We start from the raw sequence: 25,168 nt of genomic DNA on the forward strand, positions 1-25,168 counted from the left end.
ACCCGACATTTTAATTGGTGTTTGCATTACTGCTTGTAATTGATGAAATCGGCACTCCAGTCTGCACTATTATGCCCAGAATGTCGGCTATGATATGCTGACGATACTTTCGTTATCTGTTCACATGGAGAGGAAGAGCTATGAAATTTCCACCAACACCTCAACGGGAAGCACAGCAGAATCCAATTCACTATGAAGATGGAAGAGAATGGGGTGCTGCCTTTCCTTGGCATGGAAATATACAGAAAGCTTGATGGTAAATTGGGCCATAGAGTATACAGGAAGCCACCCAGTACTGAGAGGTACCTGCATGCCTCCTCGCATCATCACCCTACGCAGGAGAAATCCGCGCTGCACACTTTAACCAAGAAGGCTCACACAATCAACGATGAGGAACATCTAAAAGGTGAACTACAAAACCTTAAGTCCATTTTTTGTGCCAGTGGTTATGGAATGAAAGTAATAGATAAAACTATGGTGACAAAGAGTGAAGGTAATAGAGGAGAGCAAAAGGAGACACAAAACATCACTATGTTACCAACGTCAATCAGTTGTAGAATTTTGGAACACGTATTATGTTCGAGTATAATGACTTTTCTGGAGACTAGAAATCTACTCTGTAGGAATCAGCATGGGTTTCAAAAAAGACGGTCGTGTCAAACCCAGATGCACTATTCGTCCACGAGACTCAGAGGGCCATAGACATGGGTTCCCATGTACAGGGTGTTTCAAAAATGACCGGTATATTTGAAACGGCAATAAAAACTAAACGAGCAGCGATAGAAATACACCGTTTGTTGCAATATGCTTGGGACAACAGTACATTTTCAGGCGAACAAACTTTTGAAATTACAGTAGTTACAATTTTCAACAACAGATGGTGCTGCAAGTGATGTGAAAGATATAGAAGACAACGCAGTCTGTGGGTGCGCCATTCTGTACGTCGTCTTTCTGCTGTAAGCGTGTGCTGTTCACAACGTGCAAGTGTGCTGTAGACAACATGGTTTATTCCTTAGAACAGAGGATTTTTCTGGTGTTAGAATTCCACCGCCTAGAACACAGTGTTGTTGCAACAAGACAAAGTTTTCAACGGAGGTTTAATGTAACCAAAGGACCGAGAAGCGATACAATAAAGGATCTGTTTGAAAAATTTCAACGGACTGGGAACGTGACGGATGAACGTGCTGGAAAGGTAGGGTGACCGCGTACGGCAACCACAGAGGGCAACGCGCAGCTAGTGCAGCAGGTGATCCAACAGCGGCCTCGGGTTTCCGTTCGCCGTGTTGCAGCTGCGGTCCAAATGATGCCAACGTCCACGTATCGTCTCGTGCACCAGAGTTTACACCTCTATCCATACAAAATTCAAACGCGGCAACCCCTCAGCGCCGCTACCATTGCTGCACGAGAGACATTCACTAATGATATAGTGCACAGGATTGATGACGGCGATATGCATGTGGGCAGCATTTGGTTTACTGATGAAGCTTATTTTTACCTGGACGGCTTCGTCAATAAACAGAACTGGCGCATATGGGGAACCGAAAAGCCCCATGTTGCAGTCCCATCGTCCCTGCATCCTCAAAAAGTACTGATCTGGGCCGCCATTTCTACCAAAGGAATCATTGGCCCATTTTTCAGATCCGAAACGATTACTGCATCACGCTATCTGGACTTTCTTCGTGAATTTGTGGCAGTACAAACTGCCTTAGACGACACTGCGAACACCTCGTGGTTTATGCAAGATGGTGCCCAGCCACATCGCACGGCCGACGTCTTTAATTTCCTGAATGAATATTTCGATGATCGTGTGATTGCTTTGGGCTATCCAAAACATACAGGAGGCGGCGTGGATTGGCCTCCCTATTCGCCAGACATGAACCCCTGTGACTCCTTTCTGTGGGGACACTTGAAAGACCAGGTGTACCGCCAGAATCCAGAAACAATTGAACAGCTGAAGCAGTACATCTCATCTGCATGTGAAGCCATTCCGGCAGACACGTTGTCAAAGGTTTCGGGTAATTTCATTCAGAGACTACGCCATATTATTGCTACGCATGGTGGATATGTGGAAAATATCGTACTATAGAGTTCCCCAGACTGCAGCGCCATCTGTTGTTGAAAATTGTAACTACTGTAATTTCGAAAGTTTGTCTGCCTGAAAATGTACTGTTGTCCCAAGCATATTGCAACAAACGGTGTATTTCTATCGCTGCTCGTTTAGTTTTTATTGCCGTTTCAAATATACCGGTCATTTTTGAAACACCCTGTAGATGCCGTGTTTCTTGACTTCCGCAAGGCATTCTATACAGTTCCCCACAGTCGTTTAATGAACAAAGTAAGAGCATATGGACTATCAGACCAATTGTGTGATTGGATTGAAGAGTTCCTAGATAACAGAACGCAGCATGTCATTCTCAATGGAGATAAGTCTTCCGAAGTAAAGAGTGATTTCAGGTGTGCCGCAGGGGAGTGTCGTAGGACCGTTGCTATTCACAATATACATAAATGACCTTGTGGATGACATCGGAAGTTCACTGAGGCTTTTTGCAGATGATGCTGTGGTGTATCGAGAGGTTGTAACAATGGAAAATTGTACTGAAATGCAGGAGGATCTGCAGCGAATTGACGCATGGTGCAGGGAATGGCAATTGAATCTCAATGTAGACAAGTGTAATGTGCTGCGAATACATAGAAAGATAGATCCCTTATCATTTAGCTACAATATAGCAGGTCAGCAACTGGAAGCAGTTAATTCCATAAATTATCTGGGAGTACACATTAGGAGTGATTTAAAATGGAATGATCATATAAAGTTGATCGTCGGTAAAGCAGATGCCAGACTGAGATTCATTGGAAGAATCCTAAGGAAATGCAATCCGAAAACAAAGGAAGTAGGTTACAGTACGCTTGTTCGCCCACTGCTTGAATACTGCTCAGCGGTGTGGGATCCGTACCAGATAGGGTTGATAGAAGAGATAGAGAAGATCCAACGGAGAGCAGCGCACTTCGTTACTGGATCATTTAGTAATCACGAAAGCGTTACGGAGATGACAGATAAACTCCGATGGAAGACTCTGCAGGAGAGACGCTCAGTAGCTCGGTACGGGCTTTTGTTAAAGTTTCGAGAACATACCTTCACCGAAGAGTCAAGCAATATATTGCTCCCTCCTACGTATATCTTGCGAAGAGACCGTGAGGATAAAGTGAGAGAGATTAGAGCCCACACAGAAGCATACCGACAATCCTTCTTTCCACGAACAATACGAGACTGGAATAAAAGGGAGAACCCATAGAGGTACTCCGGGTACCCTCTGCCACACACCGTCAGGTGGCTTGCGGAGTATGGATGTAGATGTAGATACCGTATGTTCACGGTGTCACTAAATAGGTGGGCACAATTCTCTGTCGAGCAGGCATCACACCGATTTTCCAAAGCAGCAACAGAATAAAAGATTTTCTTCGCACAACAAAATACACAATTGACAAACTACATGTTGCTGGAGTTTACAAAATCAGGTGTGAATGTGAATTAGTGTATGGAGGTGAGACAGGGCAATCAATCAGCACACGGATATCTGAACACAAAAGATATATCCGCGTAAGACAGCACACCAAGTCAGTGGTGGCAGAACAAACAGACTGATTTTGGTGAAGCTCGCGTACTGGCGAAACAGCCTCTTACTTTCAGGAGGAAGATTAGAGAGGCAATAGAAATAGCCAAGCAACCGGCAAATATGAACAGAGAAGACGGCTACTGACTTCCGACGTCTTGGCTGCCACCAATAACAGCACTACGGGACGATAGCTCACGTGAAGCAACACATACGGGCACACGAGAGTCTACAGCGGCTGCACGTACATAGAGTACTGGTGTGTCTCGGCCGGTGCTAGAAAGTAGGAAAACAACGCCGCGTCACAGCTGCCGCCTGGTGTTCCATTGGCCAATTTCCACCAATTACAAGCAGTAATGCAAACACCAATCAAAATGTCGGGTTTCCACCAATGAAAAGAAACAACAAAAACACCAATAAAGACTTCTAACATCCCTCCCCTTCATCCTAAACAGCCTATCAGAATTAGATAACAGCCATGTCTGCAGGTATATAAGAAGCAAAGTTTTCTCATTCAGCAGAAAACAAAAACACCCTGACGAAGGTCACTTGCAACAGGGATCGCAACGTCGGTAGTTTTATATATATTGACAATGCAGTCACAAATCCAGAAAAATTTTATTGAACATTCATATACTCACAATGTTGCCAGAGACTGTCCTGTTTTGGGATCCCACAATTTGACTGGCTGCTGGTTATCTTTACTGCCCGATATGATGAGACCTTTCTGGGGATGCCAGTGAACACACTTCACATCAGCTCCATGCCCTGTAAAAAAGAGAGAGAAATGGTTGGAAATACACACATTTCAGACAAGCAAAAATTTTGTCCAATTAGTGGTGGTCTATTTTAAAGCACTATGTTAGATAGTGTCAGTGAGTGTCCAGATATCTGGATATGAAAGCAGGTGTGTTGTATATACACAGAATTGTGGACTTCTGCTGTGTTGTTCAATACCAATGATTGGCTTGGAGTACCATCAAAAATTAAATTATAGTGGTAAAAGTCAATATAGTATGAGCTTTTTGGGAGAAACAGTAAATATATGGGGGTGCAAAAGTATGGATAATTTTGAGCAAAAACTTTCAAAAACTGTTCAATTACCATTAACCATAAACTAAAAGCAGGTTGAAAATGACATATATACTATGGACACTCGCAAATACGATTTACTGCCACTGTGAAAACACATTTTTAATGTTTATTAATGTGAAAATACTCCCAGAAAAGATGTGTGGAGCACAGTAACACACAACAAAAAACAGCATTCATACTAGTTCTTTTTCCAGCAGTAGTACACACATTCACACACACAACCACACAAGACACCCAAATGCACACTCCCATAATCACAGATCACAGCAACATGGTCATGTGTGTGCTTGGGTGTCTGCGTGGTGGTGGTGGTGGTGGTGGTGGTGGTGGTGGTGGTGGTGGTGCTGGTAGTGGTGTGTGTATACTCTCAGGAAAAATAGAAACAATCTTGACAAACAACAATTCACAGTATAGACAGAGCTCTGAACAGCTTCATCTTTTTATATGATTGTTGTAGTGAAATTTACAATTAAGTAAGGCTTGTGTCTTGATGAACTGCCTTTTCCACACTATGGACTGGCTGCAGATACAATTGTTATTCAGTACTATGCACCTCTAATCTAACCAAGTTTGATATTCTAGGGAAAAGATAAAAAGTGAAGTGAGCAAATTTGTTGTTATGTTATAGTCTTCAGTGCAGACAGGTTTGTCCACACTAGCTTATCCTGTGTCACACACACACACACACACACACACACACACACACACACACTCTCTCTCTCTCTCTCTCTCTCTCTCTTTTTCTCTCCATTACCAAACTAATTCCTTAGTGCTTCAGGATATATCCAATTATGTGATCCCTTCTTTTATTCAAGATATTTCATAAATTTATTTTCTTCTCATTCCATTTCAGTACTTCTTCATTAGTTATTTGATGTAATCTTCAAAATTCATTTGTAGTGCCACATTACAAAAGTGCTGTTCTCTTCTTGTCCAAATTGTTTGTCACCCATGTTTCACATCCATACATGGCTGAATTTAAAAAAATTTCTTCAGAAAAGACATCCTAACATTCAAATGTATGCTGGCTGTTAACAAATTTCTCTTTTTCACAAATGTTTTTCTTGCTTATAATCTGTATTTTATACACTCACTACTTCTTTTAATGATTTCATTAGGAAAGAGACATGAGTTAAGCTATCAGGCATCATCAAACTGGGAATTAATTACATGTGGTGTCCCACAAGGTTCTACCTTAGGATTTTGCTTTTTCTTGTATCTATCAATGACCTTTTACCAGTGACATTGCGATATACCAAGTTTCTTTTGTTTTCCGGTGATACAAAGACTCAAATAAATAGCAACTCAAGTGCAGTCTTAGAAAGATCAGTTAATGAAATTTTCATGGACATTAATAAATGGTTCGTAGCCAATTTCTTGTCACTAAATGTAATTCAGAACTTGTAAGTGGTATCCATTGGTATATGTCTAAAATATAATGGCAAACAGGCAGAAGAAGTGGACAGTGTTAAATTCTTGGGGTTACAGCTTGATAATAAATTCATCTGTGAGTAGCACACCACGGAATTGCTGAAGTGCCTAAACAAATCTCTATTTGCAATGCAAATGTTGTCAGGCATAGGGGATATGAAATGAAGGAGCTTGCATACTACGCTTACTTTCATTTCACAATGTCATTCGGGATTATTTTTTGGGGTAACTTATCAAGCCAAGCTAAATTTTTCTGGGTACAAAAAAAGTGTTAGTAGAAGTATTTGTGGTGTGAACTCAAGAACATCCTGCAGGGGTCTTTTTAGGGAAGTAGGGATACTGACTACTACCCACTTCCAAATATATTTATTGCTTAGTGAAATTTGTTGTTACAAATATATCTCTTTTTCAAACCAAGAGCTCAGCTCACAAAATCAGAACTAGAAATAAGAATAATCTTTACAAAGAATCAAAGTCACTTACTTTGGTCCAAAAAGGAGTCCATTATTCAGGAACACACATTTTCAATAATTTGTCAACAGCCATAAAAAATTAACTACAAATAAAGCTCAGTTTGAGAGGAACCTTTTTGTACAAATTCAGTGCAGTAATACAAGCATTGTAAATAAATGTTGTAAAATGACTCTTCTATTCAGTGTTGATTACATCATAAATAAAAATATGTTTTAAATTTTTTTTGACTCATTCCACGTCCATGGCAATTATTCCATTTCGGATCTGTGGCAAGTACATTAGTATGTTTGTTTTTCAATATAAATATTCATTGTGTATTCTTGTTCTTCTGACATGTTCTACATACTGGAGGATGTTCTCACTACAGATCAACTGGAAGAAACTGTACATCTAATCTAATCTCTTCTGTCATTATCGATTATTTTGCTGGGCAAACAGCAAAACTAATCTACTACTTTTAGTGCCTTATTTCCTACTACTTTTAGTGCCTTATTTCCTAACCTAAAACCCTCAGCCTAACCTGGTTTGATATGACTACATTCCTTTATCCTTGTTTTACTTTTGCAGACGTTCAACTTATAACACAAGGTGCTGTCCATTTCATTTAAGCGCTTCTGGAAGACACAGCAAATCCAAAAGTTTTTATTTCTCCCTGCAGTTTAATTCTCTTTCCAGATTTTTCTTCATTTTTTAACAGCTTGCTTCATGTATACGTTGAATAACACTGATGCCAGGCTACAGCTTTGTCTCATTCCCTACTACAGTTCCACTTTCATGTTCTTCATCTTTTGTAACTGCAATCTGGTTTCTTTAGAAATGGTAGATAACCTCCATCCCCTGCATTTTATTCCTGCTAGTTTCATAAATTCAAAGTGTGTATATCAGTCAACACTGTCAAAAGCTTTTTCAAAATCCACAAATGATACAAAAGTAGGTTTGCATTTCTTCAGCCAGTTTTCTAAGGTGAGTCATATGGTCAATATTACCTTACACATTGTTATGAATATAATAGAGGGAAACATTCCACGTGGGAAAAATATATCTAAAAACAAAAATGATGTGACTTACCGAACGAAAGTGCTGGCAGGTCGATAGATACACAAACAAATACAAACATACACACGAAATTCTAGCTTTCGCAGCCAATGGTTGCTTCGTCAGGAAAGAGGGAAGGAGAGGGAAAGACGAAAGGATGTGGGTTTTAAGGGAGAGGGTAAGGAGTCATTCCAATCCCAGGAGCGGAAAGACTTACCTTAGGGGGAAAAAAGGACGGGTAACCACTCGCGCGCGCGCACACACACACACACACACACACACACACACACACACACACACACACACACACACACACACACACATCCATCCACACATATACAGACACAAGCAGACATTTGTAAAGGCAAAGAGTTTCAGAGGTTATGAAGGTTAGGTGGACGGCGGAAAGCCACTCTTGGTGGAGTGGGGAGGATTTCATGAAGGATGGATCTCATTTCAGGGCAGGATTTGAGGATGTCTTATCCCTGCTGGAGAGCCACATTCAGAGTCTGATCCAGTCCCGGAAAGTATCCTGTCACAAGTGGGGCACTTTTGAGGTTCTTCTGTGGGAGGTTCTGGGTTTGAGAGGATGAGGAAGTGGCTCTGGTTATTTGCTTCTGTACCAGGTCGGGAGGGTAGTTGCGGGATGCGAAAGCTGTTTACAAGTTTTTGGTGTAATGGTTCAGGGATTCCGGACTGGAGCAGATTCGTTTGCCTCGAAGACCTAGGCTGTAGGGAAGGAACCGTTTGATGTGGAATGGGTGGCAGCTGTCATAATGAAGGTACTGTTGCTTGTTGGTGGGTTTGATGTGGACAGACGTGTGAAGCTGGCCATTGGACAGGTGGAGGTCAACGTCAAGGAAAGTGGCATGGGATTTGGAGTAGGACCAGGTGAATCTGATGGAACCAAAGGAGTTGAGGTTGGAGAGGAAATTCTGGATTTCTTCTTCACTGTGAGTCCAGATCATGAAGATGTCATCAATAAATCTGTACCAAACTTTGGGTTGGCAGGCCCGGGTAACCAAGAAGGCTTCCTCTAAGCGACCCATGAATAGGTTGGCGTACGAGGGGGCCATCCTGGTACCCATGGCTGTTCCCTTTAATTGTTGGTATGTCTGGCCTTTGAAAGTGAAGAAGTTGTGGGTCAGAATGAAGCTGGCTAAGGTAATGAGGAAAGAGGTTTTAGGTAGGGTGGCAGGTGATCGGCGTGAAAGGAAGTGCTCCATCGCAGCGAGGCCCTGAACGTGTGGAATATTTGTGTATAAGGAAGTGGCATCAATGGTTACAAGGATGGTTTCCGGGGGTAACAGACTGGGTAGGGATTCCAGGCATTCGAGAAAGTGGTTGGTGTCTTTGATGAAGGATGGGAGACTGCAGGTAATGGGTTGAAGGTGTTGATCTATGTAGGCAGAGATACGTTCTGTGGGGGCTTGGTAGCCAGCTACAATGGGACGGCCAGGATGATTGGGTTTGTGAATTTTAGGAAGAAGGTAGGGGTGCGTGGTGTCGGTGGGGTCAGGAGGTTGATGGAGTCAGGTGAAAGGTTTTGTAGGGGGCCTAAGGTTCTGAGGATTCCTTGAAGCTCCGCCTGGACATCAGGAATGCGATTACCTTGGCAAACTTTGTATGTAGTGTTGTCTGAAAGCTGACGCAGTCCCTCAGCCACATACTCCCGACGATCAAGTACCACGGTCGCGGAACCCTTGTCTGCCGGAAGAATGACAATGGATCGGTCAGCCTTCAGATCACGGATAGCCTGGGCTTCAGCAGTGGTGATGTTGGGAGTAGGATTAAGATTTTTTAAGAAGGATTGAGAGGCAAGGCTGGAAGTCAGAAATTCCTGGAAAGTTTGGAGAGGGTGATTTTGAGGAAGAGGAGGTGGGTCCCACTGTGACAGAGGATGGAACTGTTCCAGGCAGGGTTCAATTTGGATAGTGTCTTGTGGAGTTGGATCATTAGGAGTAGGATTAGGATCATTTTTCTTCGTGGCAAAGTGATGCTTCCAACAGAGAGTACGGGTGTAGGACAGTAAATCTGTGACAAGGGCTGTTTGGTTGAATCTGGGAGTGGGGCTGAAGGTGAGGCCTTTGGATAGGACAGAGGTTTCGGATTGGGAGAGAGGTTTGGAGGAAAGGTTAACTACTGAATTAGGGTGTTGTGGTTCCAGATTATGTTGATTGGAATTTTGAGGTTTTGGGGGGAGTGGAGCTGGAAGTGGGAGGTTGAGTAGATGGGAGAGACTGGGTCTGTGTGCAATGAGAGGAGGTTGAGGTTTGCTGGAAAGGTTGTGAAGGGTGAGGGAGTACCCTTTCCGGAGGTGGGAAACCAGGAGATTGGATAGTTTTTTGAGGTGGAGGGTGGCATGCTGTACTAATTTGCGGTTGGCCTGTAGGAGGATGCTCTGAACAGCCGGTGTGGATGTGGGAGAGGAAAGATTGAGGACTTTTATTAAGGATAGGAGTTGACGGGTGTGTTCATTGGCTGAGTTGATGTGTAGGTGAAGGACTAGGTGGGTGAGGGCAATGGATTGTCCAGTTTGGAACTGGTATAGGGACTGATGGAAAGAAGGGTTACAGCCAGAGATGGTAACTTTAAGTGTGAGGCCTTTGGGGGTAATGCCAAATGTCAGACAAGCCTGAGAAAATAAAATGTGGGAGTGTAATCTGGCTAGGGCGAAGGCATGTTTGCAGAGGGAATGTAAATAAAACTTAATGGGGTCATTGTGGGGATGTTGTGAGGGTGACATGGTCTCATGCCTTTACAAATGTCTGCTTGTGTCTGTATATGTGTGGATGGATATATATATATATATGTGTGTGAGTGTATACCCGTCCTTCTTTCCCCCTAACGTAAGTCTTTCCGCTCCCGGGATTGGAATGACTCCTTACCCTCTCCCTTAAAACCCACATCCTTTCGTCTTTCCCTCTCCTTCCCTCTTTCCTGACGAAGCAACCGTTGGCTGCGAAAGCTAGAATTTCGTGCGTATGTTTGTGTTTGTTTGTGTGTCTATCGACCTGCCAGCACTTTCGTTCGGTAAGTCACATCATCTTTGTTTTCAGATATATTTTACCTTACACATTCCTACATTTCCCCAGAAGTGAGAGCAATCCTCCCTGAGATCAAGTTCTACGAGTTTTTTTATTATTCTGTACATAATTCATGTCAGCATTTTGTAACCATGAGTTACTGAACCGGTAGTTCAGTAATATTCATGCTCGTAAGCACATGCCTTCTTCGGAATTAGAATTATTGCATTCTTATTGAAGTATGAGGGTATATTGCCAGTGTCATATATCTTGCACATCACATGGAATAGTTTTGTCATGGCTGCCTCTCCCAGGGATCTCAGCAATTCTGAGGGAATGTCAGCTATTACAGGGGTCTTGTTTCATTCACTGCTCTTCTAATTCTCACAATCTCACCTTTATCTATTTCTACTTATCTTTGTATAGCATACTCCTCTACATCAACATCTAATACCGTGCAAGTCACCAGGAGGTGCATGGCAAAGGGCACATCCCATTGTATCAGTTGTTAAGGTTTCCTCTCGTTCCACTCACGTATGGAGTGTAGGAAGAATGATTGATTGAATGCCTCTGTGCATGTGGTAATTATTCTAATCTTATCCTCACGATCCCTATTAGAGTGATATGTAGGGGATTGTTGTACATTCCTAGAGTTGGCAATTGAAGCCAGTTCTTGAAACTTTGTTAATAGGCTTTCTCGAGATAGTTTATGTCTATCTTCAAGAGTATTCCAACTCAATTGCTTTGGTATCTCTGTGATATTCACCCAGGAATCAAATAAACCTGTGACCATTCATGCTGTCCTTCTTTGTATATGTTCAATATCCCCTGATAGTCCTATTTGGTATTGGTCCCACACACTTGAGCAATATTCTAGAACCATCTGCACGAGTGATTTGCATGCAATATCCTTTATACTCTGATTGCACTTCCCTAATATCCTCCCAAACCAACAAACCAAAGGCTACCATCTGCTTTACCCACAACTGAATCTATGTGAACATTCCATTCCATGACTCTACAAAATGTTCCATCCAGGTATTCGTATGAACTGGCTGATTCCAATAGTAAGTCACTGATATTATAGTAATAGGATACTATGGTTTTTCATTTTGTGAAATGCACAATTTTACTTTTCTAAAAATTTAAAAGAAGTTGCCAATCTTTGCACCACTTTGAAATATTATCACGACCCGAATGAGTATTTAAGCAGCTTCTTTCAGATAGTAGTTCATCTTCGATAACTGCATCATATGCAAAAAGTTTGAGGCTGTGATTAATATTGTTTGCAGCATCATTAACACAAAATGCAAACAGCAAGTTCCCAATACACTTCTCTGGGGCATACCTGAAGTTACTTCTACATCTGATGATGACTCTCCATCCAAGATAACATGCTGTGTCCTCCATATCAAAAAGTCCTCAATCCAGTCACAAATTGACTTGATACCACATATGATAATACTTTTTACAATATGAGTAGGTATGGTACTGCGTCAACTGTTTTTCAGAAATCAAGAAATACTCCACACACCTGACTGCCTTGATTTAAAGCTTTCAGTATGTCACATGAGAAGAGTGCAAGTTGGGTTCCACATGATAATGTTTTTGGGATCCGTGTGGGTTGGCATTGAGGAGGTCATTCAGTTTAAGATACGCCATTATGTCTGAGCTCTAAGATTATACAAGACATCGATTGCAAGGATACTGAATGGCAGTTTTGTGGTCCCCTTCTACTAGCCATCTTGCGGACGGGTGTTACCTGTGCTTTTTTTTTTCCCAAGAAATGGGCACAGTTTTTTGTTTGATGGATTATAATTAGAAGGGGGGCTAACTCGGCAGCACTACAGAATCTGATAAGAATTCCATCGGGCCCTGGAGCTTTGTTCAATTTTAACAATTTGAGCTGTTTCTCAACACCTCTAACATTAGTAGTTATTTCATTCATAATTTCAGTGGTACAAGGATTAAATTGGGCAGTTCTCCTGTGTTTTCCTTTGTAAACGAGCATATGAAAATGGAGCTAAGCATTTCAGTTTTTGCTTCGTTACACTCAATTTTAGTTCCTGTCTCATTCGCCTGGGAATGGACATTAACTTTTGTGCCACTAACAGCCTTTACATACAGTCAGAATTTCTTTGGGTTCTGTGAAGTATCATTTGACAATATTCTTCTGCAGTATTCGTTGAAGGCATCAAGCATCGCTCTCCTGACAGCCAAATGTGTTTCATTCAGCATATCTCTATGTATGCCCTATGTTTTATTTTACGCCTATTATGCAGTAATCTCTGTTTCTTTAGAAGGTTCTTCACAGTGGCTATATGCCATGGTGTCTCCATCAAAGGCCGGTCGGTGTGGGCGAACAGTTCTAGGCACTTCAGACTGGAACCGCGCGATTGCTATGGTCACAGGTTCGAATCCTGCCTCGGGCATGGATGTGTGTGATGTCCTTAGGTTAGTTAGGTTTAAGCAGTTCTAAGTTCTAGGGGACTGATGACCTCAGATGTTAAGTCCCATAGTGCTCAGAGCCATTTTTTCTCCGTCAAAGGCACAAGGAAAAGAGGGCGGCAATAAATGAGATGGATCAATGACATTGCAAAAGAGGTGTAATTCCAATCTGGAAAATCGGTGGGAAGAAACTGGCGTGCTTTAGTTCACAGGGTTCCAGAGAGTCAGAATTGACTAAAAAAATTGCTTTACGCCTGCTCCATTTTTGTGTTTTCTCTTTTTGTCAATTAATTTCAATATTGTGTGTGTTATCCAAGGTTTCTACTAGCTCTTGCCTATTTGATTCTCTGTTGCCTTCATTATTCCATCCTCATAGCTACTCATTCATCTTCTACTATATTTTTTCCCATATTTCAGTCAACTGTTGCCTAATGCTGCCTTCAAAACTCTCAACTTCTAGTTCTTTCAGTCTATCCAGGTCCCATCTCCTTCATTTCCTTCCTTTCTCCAAGGTTCTCCAGTTTATAATTAATAAACTATGGCCCAAGTTCACATCTGCTCCTGGAAATATAAGGAGTTTAAAATCTGGTTTCAAAATCTTGTCTTACGATTATATAATCTATCACAAACCTTCTGGTGTATCTCGGTCTCTTCCACATATGCAGCCTCCTTTCATGATCCTCAAAACAAATTTTTATAATGATTAAATTAATTTCTGTGCAAAATTCTACCAGGAGGCTTCCCTTCTTTTTCATCCTCCTCCCCTCCCCAAACACATATCATCCTTCTCTTCCTTTTTCCTACTGTCGAATTCCAATTCCCCATCAAAACTAATATTCTCTCTCTCTCTCCCTTAACTATCGGCATAATTTATCTCAGCATACATTCTTTCAATTCTATCGCATGGAACAAGTACTAATCTAATCTAATCAAGTACAAGTACTAATCTTAGTAGGCATTTAAATTTTTACTTCTGTGGTGGGTGTTTGACTTCGTGTCTCTCTTAGCTTTAAATAATGTATTCACCATGCCGTTCATAGTAACTTACCTGCTTTTTATCCATTAGTAGCCTTACTCCTACATTACCAAAGACGTTTTGTATCTACAACACTGTACTCACAGGACCATATATGATGTTCTTCCTGCCCCCACATTTCACTAATCGTCACACCATCCAACTTCAACCTATCGATTTCCCTGTTTAAATTCTCTAACTGATTAAGAGATCTAACCAATAGAGTGCCAGTACTGTTATTCCCGGCGAAACATCCTCCTGAATAGTCTTGAGATACAAATAGGGACTATTCTAACTAAAAGGATACCATCATCATTAATCCTTACAGTAGAACTTCATGTCATCAGGAAAGATAAAATGCTGCAACTCCATTTTCTTTCAGCAGTCTGCAGCTTAAAGCAGACTAAAGTGATAAGTCTAATGTAAGAGAAATTACAAATGTAATGGGTATTTGATTATGAGTTTAGACAGTTTAGCATTGTGCACATTTCTTGGTACATTCTCCCAATAAACTAAGGTCCATCCCTTTCTCTCTCTTCATTATATCAAAACTTCCAGTTTCGTGCAGACACTTTACGTTGTGGGATGGCTGGAAATTAAATCTGCTTTCAGATTGAATTACGTCAAGTCAAAGAATCTTTTAGGTTGTAAGCAGGGCGTCACCAAATATCCAATTAAAAAAAGAAAAAGTTTAAACTTCAAATGAAATTCGTGAGTTCACGTGTTGAGTGTTCTGCCTGGCAGTAATTATTCTACGTTATCAGTATTAAATTGTAATTTTGGGAATTATGGGTGCAATAAAACTTTTTACATAATTGATGTGTTGAAAACTTTTGCACAATAAAACAATAATATTCTAATTACCAGAACAGCGGAAACCTTTTTAAGCAGTTAAATGGTAAGTTCACTCTAACACGTTGCCTGCACTTTTACCGCTGAGATACGTTATGCCCTTCTTTCTACATCATTTGTTTCCAATATATTCAATTGGTTGCATATGATTTAAAGTACACTTCTTTCTTTTATTTAATAGTCGACGTTTTTTAACCTTCTCGTGGTTGTGTGCAGTCTCTATCTAATAAAGGGAAAAAAAATTCAGGGTCGGCTTCAAAATTTTTTTCGTCGCGCGAAGAGTTCATTTGACTCACATTTAACAGGTGAAGGTTTCCTGTCGCCGTCTAGCTATCAGTTCTAGTATTTCAGGGGTTTCGAAGTAATCGCACAAGCTAAATGCCGGAAATCCAAAGTCCATTTCTTTCCCCTTCCTTGTCCAGTTCAAGCTTTAAACTCTGTCCCTTGTCGACCAATCTTCCTTGCAATTTTTTCAGCATACCTTTGGACGCTCAATCTCCGTGAATCATGACGTACAGTTTTTAAAATGTGATCCAATACATATTTCTCATCTTACACGGATCATCTATATGTCAACAGTTCAAACGCGTTTCGAATGCTTTGATTCCATCTCGTATCTGCCCTCCTTGCTGTGTGTTTTTATGTTGTGTGTGTCTTGAGTGACAAAATATACCATCGTACATTAAATATTCTTTGACAAATCGTCAATCAATGCAATAATAATGTATAGTTTTATGTTTCATTCATGTTAACATGAAAATTAAAAACTACCACAGTATTTGACGAATTACATATCAACATGGCGGATCCACAAAAGGACGATAACATCGTGAAAATCGATATATCGAAACGTGCAGGCACTCGCTCTTATGGCGCCATGAGGAATGATCATACTTTGCCCTAAAATCCTGCGAGACTAGCCTGTAGTTAATAATTCATTCGACTATCTCAACATCCCGAATATTTGTTTCAGTAACATACCCGATATTAACTAAAACACTGATATGCAGGTGAAACCATAAAACCATTTGTCTCCAAACGGCAGAATTGACTCAATACACACGTGGAATAATGATAAGTAAAATTCTTAACTTCAAGAAAATTTGTGGAATTGGCATTAAAAATTCGTTCGGAGTTAACACTCAAGAGCTACAATACGAATTGATGTTATTTAGTTTTATTTACAGCATTATTGTTGACAATCATCTTTTATTGGTAGGCAATATTATGACTTGTTTCTTTAATTTAGTCCCTATTTTTGTGTAACTTATATGTCAGTGCAATTTTGATGTGGCAAATTATTCTTTACCTTATTTGACGCATCGGAAATCCAAGAAACATACTAAGTACCTTTCCAAAGTAATATTCTTATAACGTGACTAAACGCAACTACGACGACGTTTATACGAGACACAATTTCCGGTCGTCGAAATCAGAATTTCGGAAACCGTTAACCGCTGTCTTACATGTTAAGACCCGAAGTGAATTTCCTACACCCGTAAAACATCACGTCTTAAAAATCAGCTGTTCCGGTTTTTGATGTAGTCAGAACAATGACTGTGTCGCGGTTAAATATTAGAGGTAAACAGCTAACCGGAAACCCAAGCTCATTTCAAAAACTGTTTGCTGGGAGCGAAAATCGATTGTGTAAGTGGAAAACCCGATTTCTACATTCGATTGGGGACGTTAACTTAACCAACCAGAAACAGCGTCCGGAAATCAGTTTACCAAGTCCGGTTTTAAAAACTTGTGAAATTAGTTTTATTTTTTACAGTATTCCATGTAACAAAGTCACTGACTTGGGAATCTGTAATATTCCAAGAATTACTCTTAGTCAACCTCCGCTGTCAATTGCCGTATAGAGGATATACATGTTGTTGTTGTTGTGGTCTTCAGTCCTGAGACTGGTTTGATGCAGCTCTCCATGCTACTCTATCCTGTGCAAGTTTCTTTAACTCAAAGTACCTACTGCAACCTACATCATTCTGAATCTGCTTAGTGTATTGATCTCTTGGTCTCCCTCTACGATTTTTACCCTCCACGCTGCCCTCCAGTGCTAAATTTGTGATCCCTTGATGCCTCAAAACATGTCCTACCAACCGATCCCTTCTTCTAGTCAAGTTGTGCCACAAATTTCTCTTCTCTCCAATCCTATTCAATACCTCCTCATTAGTTACGTGATCTACCCACCTTATCTTCAGCAATCTTCTGTAGCACCACATTTCGAAAGCTTCTATTCTCTTCTTGTCCAAACTATTTATCGTCCATGTTTCACTTCCACCCCATACAAATACTTTCAGAAACGACTTCCTGACACTTAAATCTATACTCGATGTTAACAAATTTCTCTTCTTCAGAAACGCTTTCTTTTCCATTGCCAATCTACATTTTATATCCTCTCTACTTCAACCATCATCAGTTATTTTACTCCCTAAATAGCAAAACTCCTTTACTACTTTAAGTGTCTCATTTCCTAATCTAATCCCCTCAGCATCACCCGATTTAATTTGACTACATTCCATTATCCACGTTTTGCTTTGTTGATGTTAATGTTATATCCTCCTTTCAAGACACTGTCCATTCTGTTCAACTGCTCTTCCAAGTCCTTTGCTGTCTCTGACAGAATTGCAATGTCATTGGCGAACCTCAAAGCTTTTACTTCTTCTCCATGAATTTTAATACCTACTCCGAATTTTTCTTTTGTTTCCTTTACTGCTTGCTCAATATACAAATAACATCGGGGAGAGGCTACAACCCTGTCTCACTCCTTTACCAACCACTGCTTCCCTTTCATACCCCTCGACTCTTATAACTGCCATCTGGTTTCTGTACAAATTGTAAATAGCCTTTCGCTCCTTGTATTTTACCCCTGCCACCTTCAGAATTTGAAAGAGAGTATTCCAGTTAACGTTGTCAAAAGCTTTCTCTAAGTCAACAAATGCTAGAAACGTAGGTTTGCCTTTTCTTAATCTTATCTTCTAAGACAAGTCATAAGGTTAGTATTGCCTCACGTGTCCCAACATTTCTACGGAATCCAAACTGATCTTCCGCAAGGTCCGCTTCTACCAGTTTTTCCATTCGTCTGTAAAGAATTCGCGTTAGTATTTTGCAGCTGTGACTTATTAAACTGATGGTTCGGTAATTTTCACATCTGTCAACACCTGCTTTCTTTGGGATTGGAATTATTATATTCTTCTTGAAGTCTGTGGGTATTTCGCCTGTCTCATACATCTTGCTCACCAGATGGTAGAGTTTTGTCATGACTGGCTCTCCCAAGGGCATCAGTAGTATTATATCGCCCATTTCATCTTCATCTACATCCTCTTCCATTTCCATAATATTGTCCTCAAGTACATCGCCCTTGAATAAACCCTCTATATACTCCTTCCACCTTTCTGCCTTCCCTTCTTTGCTTAGAACTGGGTTGCCATATGAGCTCTTGATATTCATACAAGTGGTTCTCTTCTCTCCAAAGGTCTCTTTAATTTTCCTGCAGGCAGTATCTATCTTACCCCTAGTGAGACAAGCCTCTACATCGTTACATTTGTCCTCTAGCCATCCCTGCTTAGCCATTTTGGACTTCCTGTCAATCTCATTTTTGAGACGTTTGTATTCCTTTTTGCCTGCTTCATTTATTGCATTTTTATATTTTCTCCTTTCATCAATTAAATTCAATATTTCTTCTGTTACCCAAGGATTTCTATTATCCCTCCTCTTTTTACCTACTTGATCCTCTGCTGCCTTCACTACTTCATCCCTCAGAGCTACACATTCTTCTTGTACTGTATTTCTTTCCCCCATTCCTGTCAATTGTTCCCTTATGGTCTCCCTGAAACACTCTGCAACCTCTGGTTCTTTCAGTTTATCCAGGTCCCATCTCCTTAAATTCCCATATTTTTGCAGTTTCTTCAGTTTCAATCTGCAGTTCATAACCAATAGATTGTGGTCAGAATCCACATCTGCCCCTGGAAATGTCTTACAATTTAAAACCTGGTTCCTAAATCTCTGTCTTACCATTATATAATCTATCTGATACCTTTTAGTATCTCCAGGATTCTTCCAGGTATACAACCTTCTTTTATGATTCTTGAACCAAGTGTTAGCTATAATTAAGTTATGCTCTGTGCAAAATTCTACAAGGTGGCTTCCTCTTTCATTTCTTCCCCCAATCCATATTCACCTACTATGTTTCCTTCTCTCCCTTTTCCTACTGACGAATTCCAGTCACCCATGACTATTAAATTTTCGTCTCCCTTCACTACCTGAATAATTTCTTTTATCTCGTCATACATTTCATCAATTTCTTCATCATCTGCAGAGCTAGTTGGCATATAAACTTGTACTACTGTAGTGGGCATGGGCTTTGTGTCTATCTTGGCCACAATAATGCGTTCACTATGCTGTTTGTAGTAGCTAACCCGCACTCCTATTTTTTTATTCATTATTAAACCTACTCCTCCATTACCCCTATTTGATTTTGTATTTATCAATCTGTAATCACCTGACCAAAAGTCTTGTTCCTCCTGCCACCGAACTTCCCTAATTCCCACTATATCTAACTTTAACCTATCCATTTCCCTTTTTAAATTTTCTAACCTACCTGCCCGATTAAGGGATCTGACATTCCACGCTCCGATCTGTAGAATGCCAGTTTTCTTTCTCCTGACAACGACGTTCTCTTGAGTAGTCCCCGCCCGGAGATCCGAATGGGGGACTATTTTACCTCCGGAATATTTTACCCAAGAGGACACCATCATCATTTAATCATACAGTAAAGCTGCATGTCCTCGGGAAAAATTACGGCTGTAGTTTCCCCTTGCTTTCAGCCGTTCGCAGTACCAGCACAGCAAGGCCGTTTTGGTTAATGTTACAAGGCCAGATCAGTCAATCATCCAGACTGTTGCCCCTGCAACTACTGAAAAGGCTGCTGCCCCTCTTCAGGAACCACATGTTTGTCTGGCCTCTCAACAGATACCCCTCCGTTGTGGTTGCACCTACGGTACGGCCATCTGTATCGCTGATGCACACAAGCCTCCCCACCAACGGCAAGGTCCATGGTTCATGGGGGAAGAGCATATACATGTAAAGCTTATTTAGTTCACCAACAGTCACCTCCGTCACTGTCGAGTCTTCATTTTCCACCTAAATTGGTGCAGTACTTAGCACAATGGATGACATTTGGAACAATTGCAGTTAAAATCCCCGTCCTGTTATGTAGATTTAAGTTTTGCTGGTTTTTTCCTAAATCACTAAACACAAATGCCACGATGATTCCTTTGAGAGAGATGGCAAATTTCCTTCCTTCCCATCTGTCCCCTAAGCTAACCTCACACTCTCTCTTTTTGTTTTCCTCTCTAGTGCTGTATGAAGCAAATTGCAGCTCCAAATGTAGCATACTTGCCGTGATCTCTCTCCCTCACACACACACACACACACACACACACACACACACACACACAGAGAGAGAGAGAGAGAGAGAGAGAGAGAGAGAGAGAACAGACTTGTCAAAAGTCATGGGATACCTCGAATATGTGTCAGACTTCCTTTTGACCGTTGTAGCGCAGCAATGGGCTCAAAGTCATTGGTGGAAATCCCCTGCATAAATACTGAGCCATGATGTCTCAATAGCAGTTCATAGTTGCAAAAGTGTTGGCAGTGCAGGACATTGTGCATGAACTGACATCTCAATTATGTCCCAGAAATGTTCCGTACGAACCAATTGCGAACAGTTGTGGCATGGTGACATGATGCATTGTCATCCATAAAAATTCCAAAAGTTTATGGGCACATGATGAATGACAGCAAATGGTATCCAGGTAGCCAAACATAACCATTCACAGTTGATGATGAATTCAGTTGAACCAGAGGATCTCGTCCACTCTATGTAGACGCAGCACACATCATTAAGGAGCCTTGTTGAAAACTTGAGTCCATGGCTTTGTGAAGTCTGCACCACACTCGAACCTTACTGTCAGCTCTTACCAACTGAAATTGGGACTCATCTGCTCAGGCCATAATTTTACAGTTGTCTGGGGTCCAACCTATATGGTCATGAGCCCACGAGAGGCACTGAGGCGATGTCATGCAGTTAGCCAAGCCATTCGTGTTGGTTGTCTGCAACCATAGCCCATTAATAACAAATTTCTCCACACGTGGATACATTTGTCGTATGTCCCACATTGATTTCTGTGGTTATTGTATGCAGTGTTACTTGTACGTTAGCACTGACAACTCTATGCAAACGCCACTGCTCTCTGTTGTTAAGTGAAACCGTCTGCCACTCCACTGTCCACGGTGAGAGGTAAATGTTATTGGTAGTAATAGAAATGTTGTCTATTGCTTTAAAAACTGTAAGACGCGAACGCCTACTCCTCCGAAAATAACACGGCGTAACTAATCTATCTCGATGCTGCTGCACGTGCAGCTGCTCGACGAGTGACGCTGTCTTTCCAGATTCGTTACTTATATAGCTGCCAGTTATCAAACCACAACTTTCGGGCTGCGGCGCAGTGACAGCGGAAGCCGAAGGGTGTTGACCAGAAGTTTTGATTTTAATGCAGCGGCCATCTTGTTAAAACTAGACACGGCCTGGTGCGGCAGATAGGCAACCAGCTACAACACTTTCAAGACGAGATTTTCGCCCATATGAACTAATATTAATGAGCATTTAGCATCACAGGGTGCCCCAGAGAGCATCCCAGGGTGTCCCAGAGAGCTACAACACCAAGAAGAATCGCTTCTCGGCTTTTGGCAAGATAAATGTGTAGTTTTTTTAATAGATAAGGATGGGAACTTTATTTAATTTCTATAATGATGAGTCAGATCACCAACGAGTGTGATCTTTTTATAGTTGTCAACACCTTTCACCCACATTGAGACAGATTCCGATTCATTTATTTTACGATGATTCGTGGTCCTGAGAACTAAAGGCATAGTCGACATGTAATATGATGAACCCTTATCTCTGTTGTAAACTTCACAAATCTGAAATGTCCGATAAGTGATGACATCACGTGAATTGAAATTATCTAGCCCTTTTACTTTATTGACTTTTGGTCCACGTACAAGAGCAACGGTGACCCAGCTGTTACCGTGTTCATTCGTATCCTTGTTAGTGTGGGAAGCAACATCTCTATAACAATATTCATCACATGGCAGTTTGAACTGTGTCACTGAACATTACTAGTGTCAAAAAATCTTCATGGACACCTAGTGAGGAAATGGTGCAGCTGTGAAATTTTTATGATGTCCTTTTTATCTCCTCTAAACGCTCCAAAGTTTGTGATGACAACATGGTGTGCATGGGAGATAGGTGATAACTTGGAGTGGAAGGAGGAGGAGGTTGAGGAAGAGAATTACAGCTTCCAAATTCCACAACACAGCAATAATCCATATTATTACTTCGAGAACAATAATCCATATTATTACTTCGAGAAAAGAATGACCGCTCACACATTCATGAGTAATTGAATTAAAGGTGATTCAAATTGGAAGTCACGGAAAATGAAGCATTCCATGATGCATTTTGGCTGGCAGCATTCACAGACTTTTAACAGAAAGGGAAGGTCACTAAACATTTGGATGCCATGTGTTCCTCATGGGCTTTTCCCCTTCTCGTTTCAATGTGCTGGCTGTCTTCTACTACCATGTGGGAGTGCCACTCAGTTATTGTGCAAGTAATGGTCGTTTTTTATGTTTTGAAATCCTACTAATACATATCATTCAACCAAATGTTCAATTGGGCTAATTTTGGGTTACTCCATTGAATGCATCCACGAAATTTAAAAAAACTTTTTTGTCATAAAATATAAACTGTGATTATCTGTTGATTCCTTGAAGTTGCACGAAACACGTCATACGCTGTATTTTCTCCACCTAGCTCAAACTACATCAGGGTTGAGGAAGAATTCAGCTCACAAGTCATTCTCTATCTCACGTGCTACATAGCTCTATCTCACTTCAATTCACACTCCCCTGCTGCCACGGCACACTGTCTGAGCATGATGAGGGAGAAGAGGAGGAGGAACTGTCAATGAGCCACATTTAGATTCCTATGCAGTCCCATTGCATATGTCTTGATTTCATATTTTATATTTTTCTACAACATATATCACAAATAAAAGAAAGTTTCGTATTATTTGATTATTTTTGGCATGCTAAAGACATAATATAATTTTTATCTGGTACAGACTGTCGGTGTAAGGACAATTTCACTGAGATTTTCACTCTGTTTGCCATGTATTCATGACTTACTTAATTTCATAATTGACAAAAGGTCTTTCACACACATACATTGATCAAAATATTGTATCACTTATGCAGCCTCATTATGGAGATGTGAAAACTCTATCTAAGGAAAACAATGTAGACATTCTGGACACTTTTAGCGTAAAAGGATTTGTTTTTAAAATGGGAATTACACTGCAGATCAATCAATCCCATCCACACATAAACAGGGATGCTGGCCACTGGAAGGGCGAACAAGTCTTAAAAACAAGTAAGATAGAGGAGTGTCTTCAAAACATTTAGAAAACTAGTAATTCCTTCAAGGCCACAATGAATTCTTAAACCTCACATTTTCTTTATGGTCGGTGAGTTCAGCGAACTGTGTTCTTTGTCAGAATATGTCCCTCCTACAAGGAGATTTTCTTTTTAAATATCTCCCCATCAAATCAGAAATAAATTGTTTTTCACCTTGCAGTGTCTTACTGTGGGCAGTGCGCAGTCAAGTTCACTTGAAACGCAAGGTCTGAAACCCATTCTGGATGTTCTGATTTTCATTCCTGCTCTCTGTTCTCCACTGTAAATTCAACAATTGTCTGTTTTTAAATCAAAAAATTCATGTGCTCCACGTCTGCAGATTTAGCACAAAATGCTTCTTAATGTACAGAACAATGAACCTTGTCTTTTGACCATAGAAATTTTTTACTCTTTAATTCTCAACTAAATCTTTAAATTCTTTTTGTATGGTACTGTAATGTTGTTTCATATAACATTTGCCATAACCATTGATCATGCAACTGCATAACAGATATTGAGACTTCTCGTCCTTCTCTTCTGTTATTCCCATTCATTTTTAAAAGCTTGTGATGATAGATTCCTAGACTGCTTCTTTTTGCGCAAGCAGTCATGGGACCTGCGAACTTCCTTTATACCACAAACAAAGACTGAAGGGTAGTAAGCAGAGCTGACAACACCGGTTTTTCAAAACTGAAGAGAGTTGTGCCAACCAAAAAATGCTGCACCCCAATACTAAATGAAATGTCACCCTGTATTGAGTACTTCCAAGAAGGCCGTGCACTGGACTGCACACAAACGGCACATCAGGCTCACGTGCAATTTGGCACGCCGTGGCCAGTCCTATCTACACACTATAAAAACAAAATTTAAAATGTCTGCCAAAACTAAATAGAAAATTGTACACTGAATACACTCAGTACCAACCTTCTCACATAGCTTGTTATCTTCTTATACAACATGAAGAAAGACTACTTTATAATGTCAGACCAGGATAGAGCACGTGGAATCTAGCAAAATTTCCCAAGCTAATTTAGGTCGTAACTGCACAGCTGTGAACTTATGATCAGAAAATAACAGCCAATCAGCAATCACTGCACAGAAACGTGTCTAGTCAGTGAATGTGTTTGAGTATATCTAACAGTGCAGGTTTGTCTGACTGAGCTGCTGCTATGTTGTTGTTGTTGTTGTTGTTGTTGTGGTCTTCAGTCCATAGACTAGTTTGATGCAGCTCTCCATGCTATTCTATCCTGTGCAAGCTTCTTCATCTCCCGGTACCTACTGCAACCTACATCCTTCTGAATCTGTTTAGTCTATTCATCTCTTGGTTTCCCTCTATGATTTTTACCATCCGCGCTGCCCTCCAATAGTAAATTGGTGATCCCTTGATGCCTCAGAATACGTCCTACCAACCGATCCCTTCTTCTAGTCAAGTTGTGCCACAAATTTCTCTTCTCCCCAATTCTATTCAATACCTCCTCATTAGTTATGTGATCTACCCATCTAATTTTCAGCATTCTTCTGTAGCACCACATTTCGAAAGCTTGTATTCTCTTTTTGTCTAAGCTAGTCATCATCCACGTTTCACTTACATATATGCCTACACTCGATACAAATACTTTCAGAAAAGACTTCCTCACACTTAAACCTATACTCGATGTTGA

At 40.7% G+C, this 25,168-nt stretch overlaps 1 protein-coding gene across 1 annotated transcript in view; it reads right to left on the reverse strand.

The window, feature by feature from the left end:
• The window catches only part of LOC126212753 (pre-mRNA 3' end processing protein WDR33), a 183,996-nt gene that overhangs the window by 66,387 nt on the left and 92,441 nt on the right, over nt 1-25,168 (reverse strand). The window contains exon 6 of the mRNA XM_049940161.1: nt 4,253-4,379. Within this exon, the coding sequence (XP_049796118.1) occupies nt 4,253-4,379 (127 nt within the window). The remainder of the gene's footprint in view (nt 1-4,252; nt 4,380-25,168) is intronic.

The sequence above is a fragment of the Schistocerca nitens genome, chromosome 11, assembly GCF_023898315.1.
Source record: "Schistocerca nitens isolate TAMUIC-IGC-003100 chromosome 11, iqSchNite1.1, whole genome shotgun sequence".
In the NCBI taxonomy this organism is placed as follows: Eukaryota; Metazoa; Arthropoda; class Insecta; order Orthoptera; family Acrididae; genus Schistocerca; species Schistocerca nitens.